The following is a 12,631-nucleotide window of genomic DNA, read 5'->3' on the forward strand; positions in this document are numbered from 1 at the left end:
AAGTGCAACCAAGATACTTCACGTGCTTTATCCAAATATATACCACTAATCCCATCTCAGCTCCTTGTGGATTCGATTCCGACTCCTTGTTGGGTATTATTATTGCAATCGATCGTTTTACAACCCCGAATAGAGGTGTGACTTGGACGAGATCACATAATCATAAGCTTGAATCAAAATTAGGGATTCAATTCATAAGCTCGAGGTGGAGGCAGAAAGTGATTCACGTCGTGCCACGATGTTACACCAGGCGCTTGTTGGGAGGCAACCCAACTAACTGCTTTCTTTTATTTTTGATTTTTTTTCTTAATTTTTTTTATTTTATTATTTTTGTAGTGTCATTTTTTATTTTTATTTTGTAGGAGCATGGAAAGAAAAGCTATTAGAAGGATGCAACAACAAGCCAGATGGTTAGAACTAAGTGTGGGGTGCCTGCACAAAGGAAAATGCCCTAGAGAAGTCTAAGTACCTCATGAGCTACTAGTGCTTCGGCCTTTGGCCTTCCAGGGAGTTTCTTTTACCCTCTTATTAGTTATGGTGTGCATTGGGGACAATGCACAATTTTAAGTGTGGGGTGAGGAGATTGTCTGAGTGACTTTCTATGCTATTTTAGATGTGTTAGTTTAATTGAATAATATTTTCTTAGAAAAATAAAAAAAGATTGGACATTCTCGACGATGAATATCCTAGACAATTTTCTTGAGGGTTTAATGTCTGACAAAAAAAATTAAAAAATCCAAAAATATTTTTTATTTTCTTTAGGTAGTAATTATCCCTTGTAATTTTTCTTTGTGCCTCGGTTCTTTTTCATGGGATGTAGTTTGAACCGGGTCATAATTTTTTATTTTTAGAGTATAATAGGATTTAGGGAATAAAAGAAGGAAGATGAAATTTTTAGGTGCCTTTTTGACTTGTTTGATAGTAGCATTTTTAGGCTCTAGCATGTGTATTACCTTTCCTATGGTTTGAAGTTGCTAATGAGGTCTTGTTGAGTTAGATAGCATATCTATTGACGCCTATGTCTCATTTTCTTGGCTCGTATTTACTTTGTTGCTTAATGCTTAATAATTTGTGGCGCTGTGAATACTTGCAATTGTTTGAGAGTTGGAATGGAACCATCCTTAGTGAATCATGTGCCATGCGTGGTGAGATCTTTTTGTGTAGTCCATGTCATCGTAACTGAGTCTAGAACTTGCCTAGCATGTGAGTTGAATTGAAATCCTAGGCTTGCTTGATTTGAAAAATAATTTTAAGCTTTCTTTGATCTTTTTGAACTTAATGTTTACCATAAATAAAATCTATCCCTAGTAAACCCTTTTGAGCCTATAGACTTTTATTTGGCACCCACATTACGAGCATGTACCCTTTTGTTCTTATTTGACATCATTTTGATCCTTTACCTCTTAAAGCACTTTAATTGTGAAATGAGCGCTAGAAGAAGTAAGGAGTAAATGTGGGATAGCTTTCGAGTGGAACCAATGAAAGAAAGAAGGGTGCACTTATTTTGTAAAATAATACACCACTAGCGGAAACTGAAAAGGGAAAAAAATAGTAAAAAAAAAAAAAGAAGAAAAGAAGAAAAAATATAGATGAATAAATTATTGTCTTGCTCTTGCTAGTGGGATATAAAGTAAAGTAGTGCTTAAAAAAAGATGGAATATTTTTGGGGTGTGAGCTTTTTGTGAAATTGAAGTGGATTGAAGAATTTGCGCTTGAAGTTTATTATGTGATGTGTTAAGGTGCTTGGGAGGATGAACCACTAATCCAAAATATATCTTACCCTTCCCTTAGCCCATGTTACAATATGGAAAAGTCCTACTTGATTTTAGATCGAGCAAGCCTATATTAGTGGAGGTTTACATAATGGGTAAGCCTATGGTACTTTGTGCATACATGTGACTTCTTTGTGAGAGTGAGGAATTTCTTTGATTTATCTGAGTGCTTAAAATATATTTGAGTATTTGATTCAAATGTGTGGATTCAACTTACTCTTTTGTTATTGTTGTGAGGGAACATGATTTCGTAAGGGATAGGTAACGTTATTAGATTTCTCTATGATGTTAAGTGTTCAAGCCATGAATGCGTTATAATATTGAGTCAGTTTGTGAGGTTAGGATTGTTATAATTATGTTGTTTTGTTGTTAAATAAATTTTTTGAAGTATGTCATCAAGTAAAGGGAAGTGCGTGTTGAAGGCATATGCTAAAGTATAATTGTTGCTATCAACCATAGTCATAGGTATGGTGTGCTTCGGATGTTTAAAAAGAAAATAAAGTGCTCAAGGTTAGTGTGAATTGGTGGTTGACTCGAGGACGAGCAACGTTTAAATATGGGGTAGTGATATTTGACTAAAATACTATATTTTTAGTACATTATTCACCTTACATGTTATTAGTTTAGTGGTTAATTGTGCAACGTTTGAGCTAAATTATGTTATTTTATGTGTAGGAGCATCAGAAGACAAATAAGAGTGAAAGTTGCACAAAAAGAGGACAAAAATACGAGAAAATAGCACAAAAGCACGAAGTACCCAAGTCTGGCTATATGCCAAGCATAGCTAGCTCTATAGCTAGCTTGACCGCGCTACAGGCCACGCGTAGCCAGCTCTGTACCAAGCTGACCGCGCTATAAGCCTGGCCTCGCGAGGTCTATAGCCCTGTGATCAGAAGTGCGTGAATTAAAAGACTCCGACCCGGATTTGGACTCAAGGACTTCAACCCTAGCCTATAAATACTCCCTAAACATGTCTAGGGGGGGAGGGGGGTTTCTTAGAGCAGATTCGACCAAAAAGGAGGACGTTTGGAGAGGGGATTTCGACCTAAGGAGGCAAGAACACACTAGGAACAAGGCGGAGAATTCTTCTACGAGTTTTTCACTTCCTTCTTCCTATCTTCATTATTGGTCATGCATTCTAGTATTATATTTTACATATTATTATGAATAACTAATTTATTATCTAGGGTTTTGGTGGAACCTTTTGTAGGATGAATTCTTATTACGTTTTTATATAAATTTGCCGTTGATCTTTCTCTACTTGTTCAACTATATTTTCGTTGTTGTTAATTGAAGAGCTCTCAATTAACTGTGCCTATTTAGTGTGTATATTGCTCGAGAGAGAGTACACATTTAGGTAGTTGTTGAACAACATCACTCCTAACGTATGTGAGAGATCAATGCAGAGGGTTTAAAGGCGAGATTAGAGATAACGAAACCTTGGTGCGATCGTAATGAGCGGTGAATTAGTGCCAGCTAGCGTAGTTCGATAGAATACGTCTAGTAAATTGTGGTAGTTGCTCGAGAGAGCTACGACACCCAAATTAATCACGATCGGTAGAGAATATTTCGGCAAAATTATAGAAGACGTAGCGAGAAGGATTCCCACAATTGAGAAAATCATATCTAGACCTCCTTAATATTAGTATCTTTAGTTGTTAATCTACTACTTTAATTTATTAGTTAATTAGTTATAAGAATCTTAATATTTATAACTTTGGACTTATTTGAGCTTGTCTTCTTAGTGATAGTGAACAATTGTAGCTAAGTCTTAGTTTTTTGTGGGATTCAATTCCGAACTTTTAGGCCGGATTGTATTTGCAGCGACCGCTTATTCTTTTTAGGATTAGAGTTAGGTGTGATCATTAATCAAATTGATTAATAAATTACTTCTACTACTTAAAATAGCAAAACTTTTAGAGCGGGATAGCATGAGTATACTTGGCAAATTAACCTAGTAGTAAATCAGATAAAAGAAAAAGAGAAAGAAAATGAAAAACTAGAAAACATATTTCTTTACTATAAAAGTTAGGTATGAAGTTAGCTCCGAAAACAAAATTTATTTTGGTAGAAATTGCTTTACCCTTGTTTTGCTATAAAGTTTATTTAATTATAATTTATAACGAATCTTATTTTAATTAACTAACATAATTTAGTACTATATATCTAACATAGCTTAGTACTATCTAGAGGTTCTTTTATGGTTTTTTTTTTCCTTCTCTAACACAGTTCAAATTTGATTCTGCAATGAATCAAACCCACTTGTATATCTATAAGTCATTGGTGGCCAGAGTTGCAGCCGTAAGTTTCCTATTTTTAAGTTATTGAATTTTAAATTAAAATTTGGTAAACAAATAAACTATTTGAACCAACTCCTGCTCCGCCCGCTGACCGAAACTGAACCATCCCCACGCAAAACACACACACCCACATCTCAGAGACGAAAGCAAAGAGAGAGTTTTCAGTGATGAAGGATCAGAATTTGGATCTTTTCGACCCGAGAACGGCTATAATGGATCCGGGATACTCTCCTAACCGTGCCCGGGACCCCGATTTCGGGTTTGCATTCAACGACAGCAACTTCTCCGACCGTCTCCTCCGAATCGAGATTATGGCCGACCTGCTCGACCCCGAGGGCTTTCATTGTCAGAGTCTAGCTGATTGGGCCCGCAATCGCAAACGACGTAGAGATAATCGCAATCTTAATTATATTATTATATTAGCTCTGTAATTGGTCTTTTAAGCTCAGTTGCTCGAGTTTGTACCTAATTTTTGAACTGGTATCTCTTTAAGCTTCAGTTGCTTTCATTTCTGACTAATTTATGAACAGTGTATTTATGTTGCTTAAATATTTTGAATGAACTGGACCCTAGTAGAATGAAAATGATAGAGGATTCATATTTCTGACCCTTACTAATTTGGGGGATTGAGGCAACTATTTTTTTCTTTTTTAAATGATCTTTGATCTTATAGATAACATCATATACTGTCTACTGCTCTTGTTCTTATATTAAATTATCTCGTTAACATATCATAGTTCTTGTTGTTATAGAACGTGATATAAATGATGTTTTAACAAATTCTCCATTTTCCATTTGAAATAGGTGCTGTTAAAGTTGTATTAAATGTAGTATTTTTTTTGTTTTGGGAGGGAAAAGAGGGAGTGATGAGGGGGTCATGAAAACACTGTTGCTTCCCTAATTATGAATGTAATGCATATTGGTTAGACTTGTGCTCTTTATTATTCTTGCATGGGCTTATCTTTTTCTCTGATGATAACCAGACGTGCCACTTGCTTGCAGCTTTGGATATCACTGCATGCCCTGAAGAGCAGATTATAAGCTGTAACCAAATTTATACTGAAGATGCTGAGAATGAAAATCAAGATGAGTCAGTTGTTGCAATGATCGAAGAACCACACTCAGGTATGGTAATCAAATCTAATCCTACATTTCGTTTTCGTCGGCTTATGTTTTTCGATAAACAATGAGATTTTTGAAATTTCCATGCATGTTCTCGAAATAGGTGATACTTCAACTGCTACTCTGCTGAATTAAAATTCAAAGACAAAGAAATGAAATATTACAGGAACGCATTTAAGTCAGAGATATGAAGCGATGAGCCAATGAGTGATCTCGTAGGAACCATAAATCTAAAATGTAGATTTATTTGACTCTTCAGGTTTTGTTTTGATGGAGTCTTTTCCTTTGACATTCATCTTTTTTCTATAAGATTCTAGGACAACTGTAATTTAGAAGTCAGTTCTTTATGCAGAGAGATGTTGAATACTGAAATTAACTTATTGGTGCCTGCATAAGGATTTGGTCACATAAGGATTTGGTCATAAACCATTTTTCAGAGATTTGGCATGTACATCAGTAAACATTACAAAAATGTAACTGAGTCTCTGTAGATTTATTTGCTGAAGACGTATTTGCTGAAAGGTATTTATTAATATTGAATAATTGAGTGTTCTGAGTGCAATTCAAGGGATTTAAAGAGAGAGCCTGAAAATTTTCTTCTTTGCTGTCTGTTTATCTATGACAAGATGAATTCATATAGAAGCCACTAGCAGGTTTGCTACATTAGGCTGCTTTTTTTTGTTCTTTATATTTCAAACTTGATTGTGGAACTTATAATTTTCTTTTTTGAATGCGGATACCTTGTTTTCAAGTAAGGTGATCTCTAGGCATACTGTAAACAAATGCTAACCGAATCTTTCGTTATACAAGGAAACATTTCCTTGCAAGGGGTGGTAGGTACAGAGTGAAAAAGGAAAGGAAGAAGACGATATCTAAAGAGCATACGTCTCTACTGACCTTTTTACTGCTGCTATATGTTGCAGAGTGGAGTCAATAGTATTTCTTGTCTGTGTATGTTGTATAACATACTGTTGCATTTTCCTCCACTTCCTTTGGCTTTCTTGTTTTGGTGCTTATCTTTTTGTACATTCTTTCCACTTTCTAGTTTTGATGCTTATCTTTTTGCAATATCATATGACATGTTTCTCTAGTTATTCATGGTGTTCATAACTTGTATTTTGTTTTACTCTCGGATTCAAACTTGTCATTTGTTTGATTCTTACTGCTACTCCAAAATACCATGCAAAAGATAGCCATGCTATGTTTTATGTGCAGGAGATGAAGCTGCTAACACTGATGATTCATCTTGGAACTTTGATTCTCCAAGAGTTGTTAAAGTTAAAACCTTACATATCAGCTCCCCAATTTTAGCAGCAAGAAGCCCATTCTTCTACAAGGTAAACATCCTTTTTCAAATGTAAGCTGTTAAGCACCGTCTAGAGTTTATACGTGAAGAATCAACAGTGTTCTCTTGTAATTTATGTAGCTCTTCTCCAATGGGATGAGGGAGTCTGAGCAAAGACAAGTAACTCTAAGAATTAATGCTTCAGGTATGAGGAATTTAAGACTCACATTATATCATGCAATGAACTCTTATTGGTAGTTATTTTGGACTGGGCTTTGCTGTGTGAGCATAGTTTTTCCCTTGCCATTTTAATGAGAAATTTGCAAAGCACGGAGAATTTTCTTTCATTTCATCTAGTGCTAGTGATTTGATAATTGTGGGTAAAATATTGTTACCTTAGAGAAGTAGTAGGAATTCCTATCCATTTCATGTGGAATGAATAGTCTTTTTCCATTCCCATGGAGCAGAGGAAGCTGCACTGATGGAGCTCCTGAATTTTATGTATAGCAATACATTGACCACTGATACAGCGCCTGCTTTATTGGATGTACTCATGGCTGCCGACAAGTTTGAAGTTGCTTCTTGCATGCGGTATTGCAGCCGGCAACTGCGTAATTTACCAATGACTCCAGAGTCCGCTTTGCTGTATTTGGAGCTTCCTTCTAGCGTCCTGATGGCTGAAGCTGTTCAGCCATTGACTGATGCCGCAGAACAATTCCTAGCTGCAAGATACAAAGATATTACCAAGTCAGTTCCATTTCTGACCAAATTCTATTTCACTCTATTTCTTCTTATGTTCTATTAAGTTTGTTTTCTGATGCTGCTGTATGTTTGCCAAATAATGATATTTCAGTCTCCACAGCATCCATTGGTCAATGCAGTGGCAATAAATTAGTATTTGCTAGGAGACCTTTTTTATCCAGTGCCGGAAAATTTTTCCTCGAATTCTGTCTACGTCAATCAAAATTGCATCTTCGTTATTATGAATTGTTAAAGAATGAAAAAGTTTCTTTTCCATAGCCCCTAAGTTGTTTTGATGGATTGGGAACAAGTGAAAAGTCGGTCTCCATCTATTGTTGCTTTTGGTGAGTTTTGATTAGCTGTCACACTTCTCTGTCTTGATAATGAGCCCATTGTCTTTGGACAGGTTTCAGGAAGAGGTTATGAAGTTGCCTCTTGCTGGAGTAGAGGCTATTTTGTCCAGTGATGACCTCCAGGTAGCATCAGAGGATACAGTGTACGACTTCGTGTTGAAGTGGACAAGGGCTCATTATCCACAGTTTGAGGAACGACGAGAAATCCTTGGTTCGCGACTTGGTCGTTGCATCCGTTTTCCTTTCATGAGTTGTCGAAAGCTTCGGAAGGTTCTGGCATGTAATGACTTTGATCATGAATTTGCATCCAAGCTTGTTCTTGAGGCCCTCTTTTATAAAGCTGAGGCCCCTCATCGTCAGCGAAACCAAGCTGCAGAAGAATCGTCATCACCTAGTCGTCGTTTTGTGGAGCGTTCTTACAAGTATCGACCTGTCAAGGTGGTTGATTTTGAACTTCCACGGCAACAATGTGTAGTCTACCTGGATCTTAAGCGGGAGGAATGTGCTAACCTTTTCCCTTCAGGAAGAGTGTATTCTCAAGCATTTCATTTAGGGGGACAAGGGTTTTTCCTGTCTGCACATTGCAACATGGATCAGCAAAGCTCTTTCCATTGTTTTGGTCTCTTTCTGGGTATGCAGGAAAAGGGTTCTGTTGCTTTTGCTGTTGATTACGAATTTGCAGCAAGAACAAAACCAGGAGAGGAGTATGTCAGCAAATACAAAGGTAACTACACTTTTACGGGGGGCAAGGCAGTTGGCTACCGCAATCTATTTGCCATACCATGGCCTTCTTTCATCGCTGAGGACAGTCCATATTTTATTAACGGTATGCTCCATCTCAGGGCTGAACTTACTATCAGGAACTGATTCCTTGCTCCCACAATGTCAATTACTATTGTTGTTTTTGCTTCTCGGATGAGTTCAACACCCAATGTTTCTTGGTTTGATAAAACAAAGAAGGCAAGGTTTAGGGCTAACTGTCGTATGCTAGGCATTGAAATATTTTGTACTAAATCACTTTCCCCAGATCCACATGCTCTGCAGAGATAGAAAAGGATGTAAATGGAATTGATGAGTGTAAGAATGTTGGTTACTGTGATATGTCCAAATGTGATACACAGATTGCCCTGAACATTGTTAACATGTTAATAAAAATGTCATGCTGCAGTAGACAGTGTACAACATATGTAGCCGATTCTGTATGAATATGCTAGCAAACTCTTTTTTCTAAATAAACAGCATTCCTGCAGAACCGGGGATACCGAACGGAAGGTGGTAATTAAAACTTACTAGGTGTTGTATGATATGGTTGATTACAGAGTATATTTTTACTGAAATTTGGGGGGTCCCATGCAAGCTCTGGCCATTGGGCTTCAATAGCATTGACGAGATCTCTTTTTGCAATGGATTGGCTTGTTTCTCTACTGCCTGCTGCCAGTTGAACCTCAGCTTGCCCGTGCTAGATAATTTTACTTGGTTTTGAAGCATTCTGTACTTAATCTTCCTTTAGCCGAAGTTATCCATATGCTCTGCTAGAAAAAATGAGAAGGATGTAAATGGAATTGAGGGAGTGGACAAAATGCCAACGAAGCATAAGTTTGTCCTGAATATTGTGATTGTGAATTGGTTCTTTTAACATTTCTATGCAGAGGTAGCAATGTTTCAATACATGTCTATCAGCATGGTACCAAGTAGCAACATTCCCCCCCACCCAACCCAAATAAACAAGTTCATGCTTATCAGCTGCTTTTGGAGTCACATCCAGCAGTAGTTAGAACAGCTCTTAAAATCTAACCACTTCAACTATTTGTTCATTGCACTCAACAATGTTCGTAGCTCTAATGAAATAGAATGGTTTCATGTTCTTTCACAGTTGTTTTATGGAAGAGGAAAATAAACTGAATGCTATACTTGGTTACAAACTCTGGCCCTTTCCCTTTCATTGTATTGGCATATGTTCTGTGTTTCTTCTGCCAAGGGATTCCCTTATTCTTTGATGCTTGCTGCTGATTGAACCTCAAATTGTGCGTCCTAAATTATTTAACTTGGGTTTTTTTTATTTTTGTTAGCACCACGAATGGCACATTATGCTTCTCAAATGGGGTTTCTATAGAACTTTACCGGTAAAAGAAAAACAAATGGAGTAGAACTTTATTGGTGTCAAGAGCCTGATCTAGTTGAACTACCAGAGGAATCTTTAAAGAACGTTGTGAGATGCTCATCCAAAGCTGTTTACCTATTCCTTTAAGAAATCATTTGTCATCATCTCTGAACGCTTCTAGTTAAATCTTAGCTAATTTAACTCCAAAATTGGATAACTGGTCATCTATAACTGAAAAGTATCAAATAAATTGAGACTGAAACAGTATTAGTGTGATAAATGAAATCTTAGAGAATCAATTGACGTAAGTCACGCTTTTGAATAATGGTGGAACATTACTTGTTTTTTTGGCGAATATTTTTATTATCTAAATAAAATAATAGGGAGAGAAAAGAATTTCTTGTTTAATTTTCAATCGGAGATGCATTGACAGCATTGGTCCTTAATACGAGGAAATTCTTCCCAATCACAATAGAATAAAGATAATTGAGTGTACCGCAATCTAATACGTAAAATTATTTGAGTTGACTCTGACGTGTTTAATAGTGTAATAGTTCCTTCGATAAGTTTTGAAATTTTAGATTTGTCCTTTTACAGTATTTAACGTTTTCAAAAAGCAAAAAATAATAAGAGAGATAAACGTAATTTTGACAAATACATAATATGAACCGAAAATAGTTTCTTTTTTTTTTTTTTTTTACTGAAAAAAGAAAAAATTAGCAACAAAATTGATTTTTTTTATTACTTTTTCATAAATTGAAATTAAAAATGGAAAATGACATGCATACGCTTTTCCACTTTTGCCCTCACATATCAAGGCTCATCACCCACCGCCAAAGAAAGACCAAAGGTTAAAATAGTCAAACCACCAACTGTCGTAGCTTCCACGCTACCTCGGTGGAAAAAGCCAAACGAAACTCATATATAAAGTGGAAAGGAAAACCACAATCAATTAAATAGTTCTCTTTTTTCAGATAAGAAAAAATTGAAGCTTTCTTCAGTCATTTCTAGGGTTTCATTCATATATCGTTCAATCTAGGGTTAAGGGCATCCACCATCAAAGCAAAAACCAATCATGCCGAAGAACAAGGGAAAGGGAGGAAAGAACAGGAAGAGAGGAAAGAACGAAGCTGATGACGAAAAGAGAGAGCTTGTTTTTAAGGAAGACGGACAGGAATACGCTCAGGTTCTTCGTATGCTCGGTAATGGGCGTTGTGAAGCTATGTGTATTGATGGTACAAAACGTCTTTGTCACATACGTGGTAAGATGCATAAGAAGGTTTGGATCGCCGCCGGTGATATCATCCTTGTCGGCCTCCGTGATTATCAGGCAAGATCCTAATTTTTCTCTTTTATTCAAGCTTCGTTGACTCTATTAATTAACTGAGATTTTTGTTCCTTTATTTATCACACCCTTTTTTTTCCTATTAAAAATTATGATTTTGATGGACCAGAATGGTGCGATAAAATATATAGAGAATCGGCTGGTTTAAGATTGAGCTAAAGTTGGTGATCGATTAATTGAAAAGCTGTGTGATTTTGCTTTTCCCTTTCTGTCTGTGTTTTATGTATTTGTCTATGGAATTTTCAGTTTCTAAAGGTGTTGTGGCTTTTATCTTTTTCTTCCAAAAAGAAAAGGAAAGGAAAATGAATGAGTAGATGGTTCATATTTCTCGTTCAATTATTGTAAGATTTTGATAACCTTAATAATAACGCATGATGTGCACTATTGCAGTTTGTGTATTTGATAATTATAAGTGTCATCAGAGTATAAATATACAATTTTATTTTTATTTGCTTATGTTTGGCCATTTAAGTGTCATGAGTATTTCCCCAGGGCTTAGTTCAAGTTGCCTTATGTCTTTAGGGTCACATGCTTGAGCCCTGTGCCATGCGAACTGAGCTTGGTATTTAAGCGGAGAAGAGTAGAGGGGAGGACCAACTACCCCGTTTTGAAGGATGCGGTTGGTCCTGAGTTGGCCGCAGAAGAATTTCTCGGTTAAAAGAAAGCATAAATATGAAGTCTTGATATTTGTGATTCCATGTTAAGAGTGCAGGGGACATCTTTGAGTTTCTAAATGTGCCTCTTCTGTTTGTGAGAATCTTGTCTCTGTAATGTTGTTTGGGCGATTATTCACATCATTAGGTTACTCTTTTTATGTTATCTCAGTTCTTATGGAATGTCGATTTGGCCGTCTCTTTAATAATTTTTTTAAATCTCCTGTTTGGATTTTGGCAGGATGACAAAGCTGATGTGATTCTGAAGTTTATGCCAGATGAGGCGAGGTTGTTGAAGGCGTACGGAGAGTTGCCAGAGAACACTAGGCTCAATGAGGTTAACGGATTGGATGAAGAAGATGATGGTGATGGTGATGACTACATTGAGTTTGAAGACGAGGACATTGACAAAATCTAAATTTCCTGATTTAAATAGTGCTGTCACTGGGGTTCCTGCTGGGCGCTCAAATATTTCTGTGGAGTTTGAATTTAATACAAAAAAGAGAGAACTCTTATATGTACCGTTTGAAGTAATATGATTAAGCTTTATGCATTAGTATTTCTGTATGAAGATTTATTCATGCTTTGATGAAACAGATGCAATAACAGCTACCTGTTCTCTATTTTACTGATGCAACTGTCTGTTGATTTAACAGATGCAATAATAACTTGTGTTGACACTCTTTTTAAGTAAAGGGCCTTCAGAATTGCTTGCTGCAACTCGTTAGACAGGCCTAATTCCATTGTTGAAGACGTGTTGCGTGTTTCTTAGTAAAACAGTGCTCTTTCGATGTTACTTTGAAGAACTAGCTTGGCCAAAGGGACATCTAGGCTTGCTAGTCAATTTGGACCAGCTCCGTGAAGTGCATTTAGTATGGACTAGCTCCTTGAAGTGCATTTATTAGGCTGTTAATATCGTTTTGAGTTTGTGTCTTCTGCTGGCAGAGGGGAGGGGGAAC

At 36.6% G+C, this 12,631-nt stretch overlaps 2 protein-coding genes across 4 annotated transcripts; both read left to right on the forward strand.

The window, feature by feature from the left end:
- Positions 1-3,946: 3,946 nt before the first annotated feature.
- Positions 3,947-8,757, forward strand: LOC107808438 (BTB/POZ domain-containing protein POB1). Of its 3 annotated transcripts, none has more exons than XM_075238369.1 (6): positions 3,947-4,073; positions 5,075-5,197; positions 6,410-6,531; positions 6,621-6,684; positions 6,947-7,226; positions 7,627-8,757. In XM_075238369.1, exons 2-6 carry the CDS (start codon positions 5,176-5,178, stop codon positions 8,438-8,440), a joined length of 1,302 nt encoding a protein of 433 aa, XP_075094470.1. In that variant the 5' UTR covers positions 3,947-4,073; positions 5,075-5,175; the 3' UTR covers positions 8,441-8,757. The 3 variants fall into 3 exon arrangements, with proteins under 3 accessions (XP_075094470.1, XP_016488447.2, XP_075094469.1); XM_016632961.2 differs by having other exon boundaries at positions 4,068-4,456; XM_075238368.1 differs by lacking the exon at positions 3,947-4,073 and adding an exon at positions 4,165-4,552.
- Positions 8,758-10,616: 1,859 nt separating this feature from the next.
- On the forward strand, positions 10,617-12,295 carry LOC107808437 (eukaryotic translation initiation factor 1A-like). The gene is made up of 2 exons (XM_016632960.2): positions 10,617-11,004; positions 11,914-12,295. Exons 1-2 carry the CDS (start codon positions 10,750-10,752, stop codon positions 12,088-12,090), a joined length of 432 nt encoding a protein of 143 aa, XP_016488446.1. The 5' UTR covers positions 10,617-10,749; the 3' UTR covers positions 12,091-12,295.
- The last annotated feature ends 336 nt before the right edge of the window (positions 12,296-12,631 follow it).

This window comes from Nicotiana tabacum, chromosome 19, assembly GCF_000715075.1.
Source record: "Nicotiana tabacum cultivar K326 chromosome 19, ASM71507v2, whole genome shotgun sequence".
Classification (NCBI taxonomy): Eukaryota; Viridiplantae; Streptophyta; class Magnoliopsida; order Solanales; family Solanaceae; genus Nicotiana; species Nicotiana tabacum.

Excerpts from the sequence above, each read along its gene's own strand:
- LOC107808438 (XM_016632961.2), top strand. The coding sequence starts at position 4,240 with ATGAAGGATCAGAATTTGGATCTTTTCGACCCGAGAACGGCTATAATG. Across the intron at positions 4,457-5,074 it reads GGCCCGCAATCGCAAACGAC|CTTTGGATATCACTGCATGC; the intron begins GTAGAGATAATC and ends ACTTGCTTGCAG. Across the intron at positions 6,685-6,946 it reads TCTAAGAATTAATGCTTCAG|AGGAAGCTGCACTGATGGAG; the intron begins GTATGAGGAATT and ends CCCATGGAGCAG.
- LOC107808437 (XM_016632960.2), top strand. The coding sequence starts at position 10,750 with ATGCCGAAGAACAAGGGAAAGGGAGGAAAGAACAGGAAGAGAGGAAAG. Across the intron at positions 11,005-11,913 it reads TCGGCCTCCGTGATTATCAG|GATGACAAAGCTGATGTGAT; the intron begins GCAAGATCCTAA and ends GGATTTTGGCAG.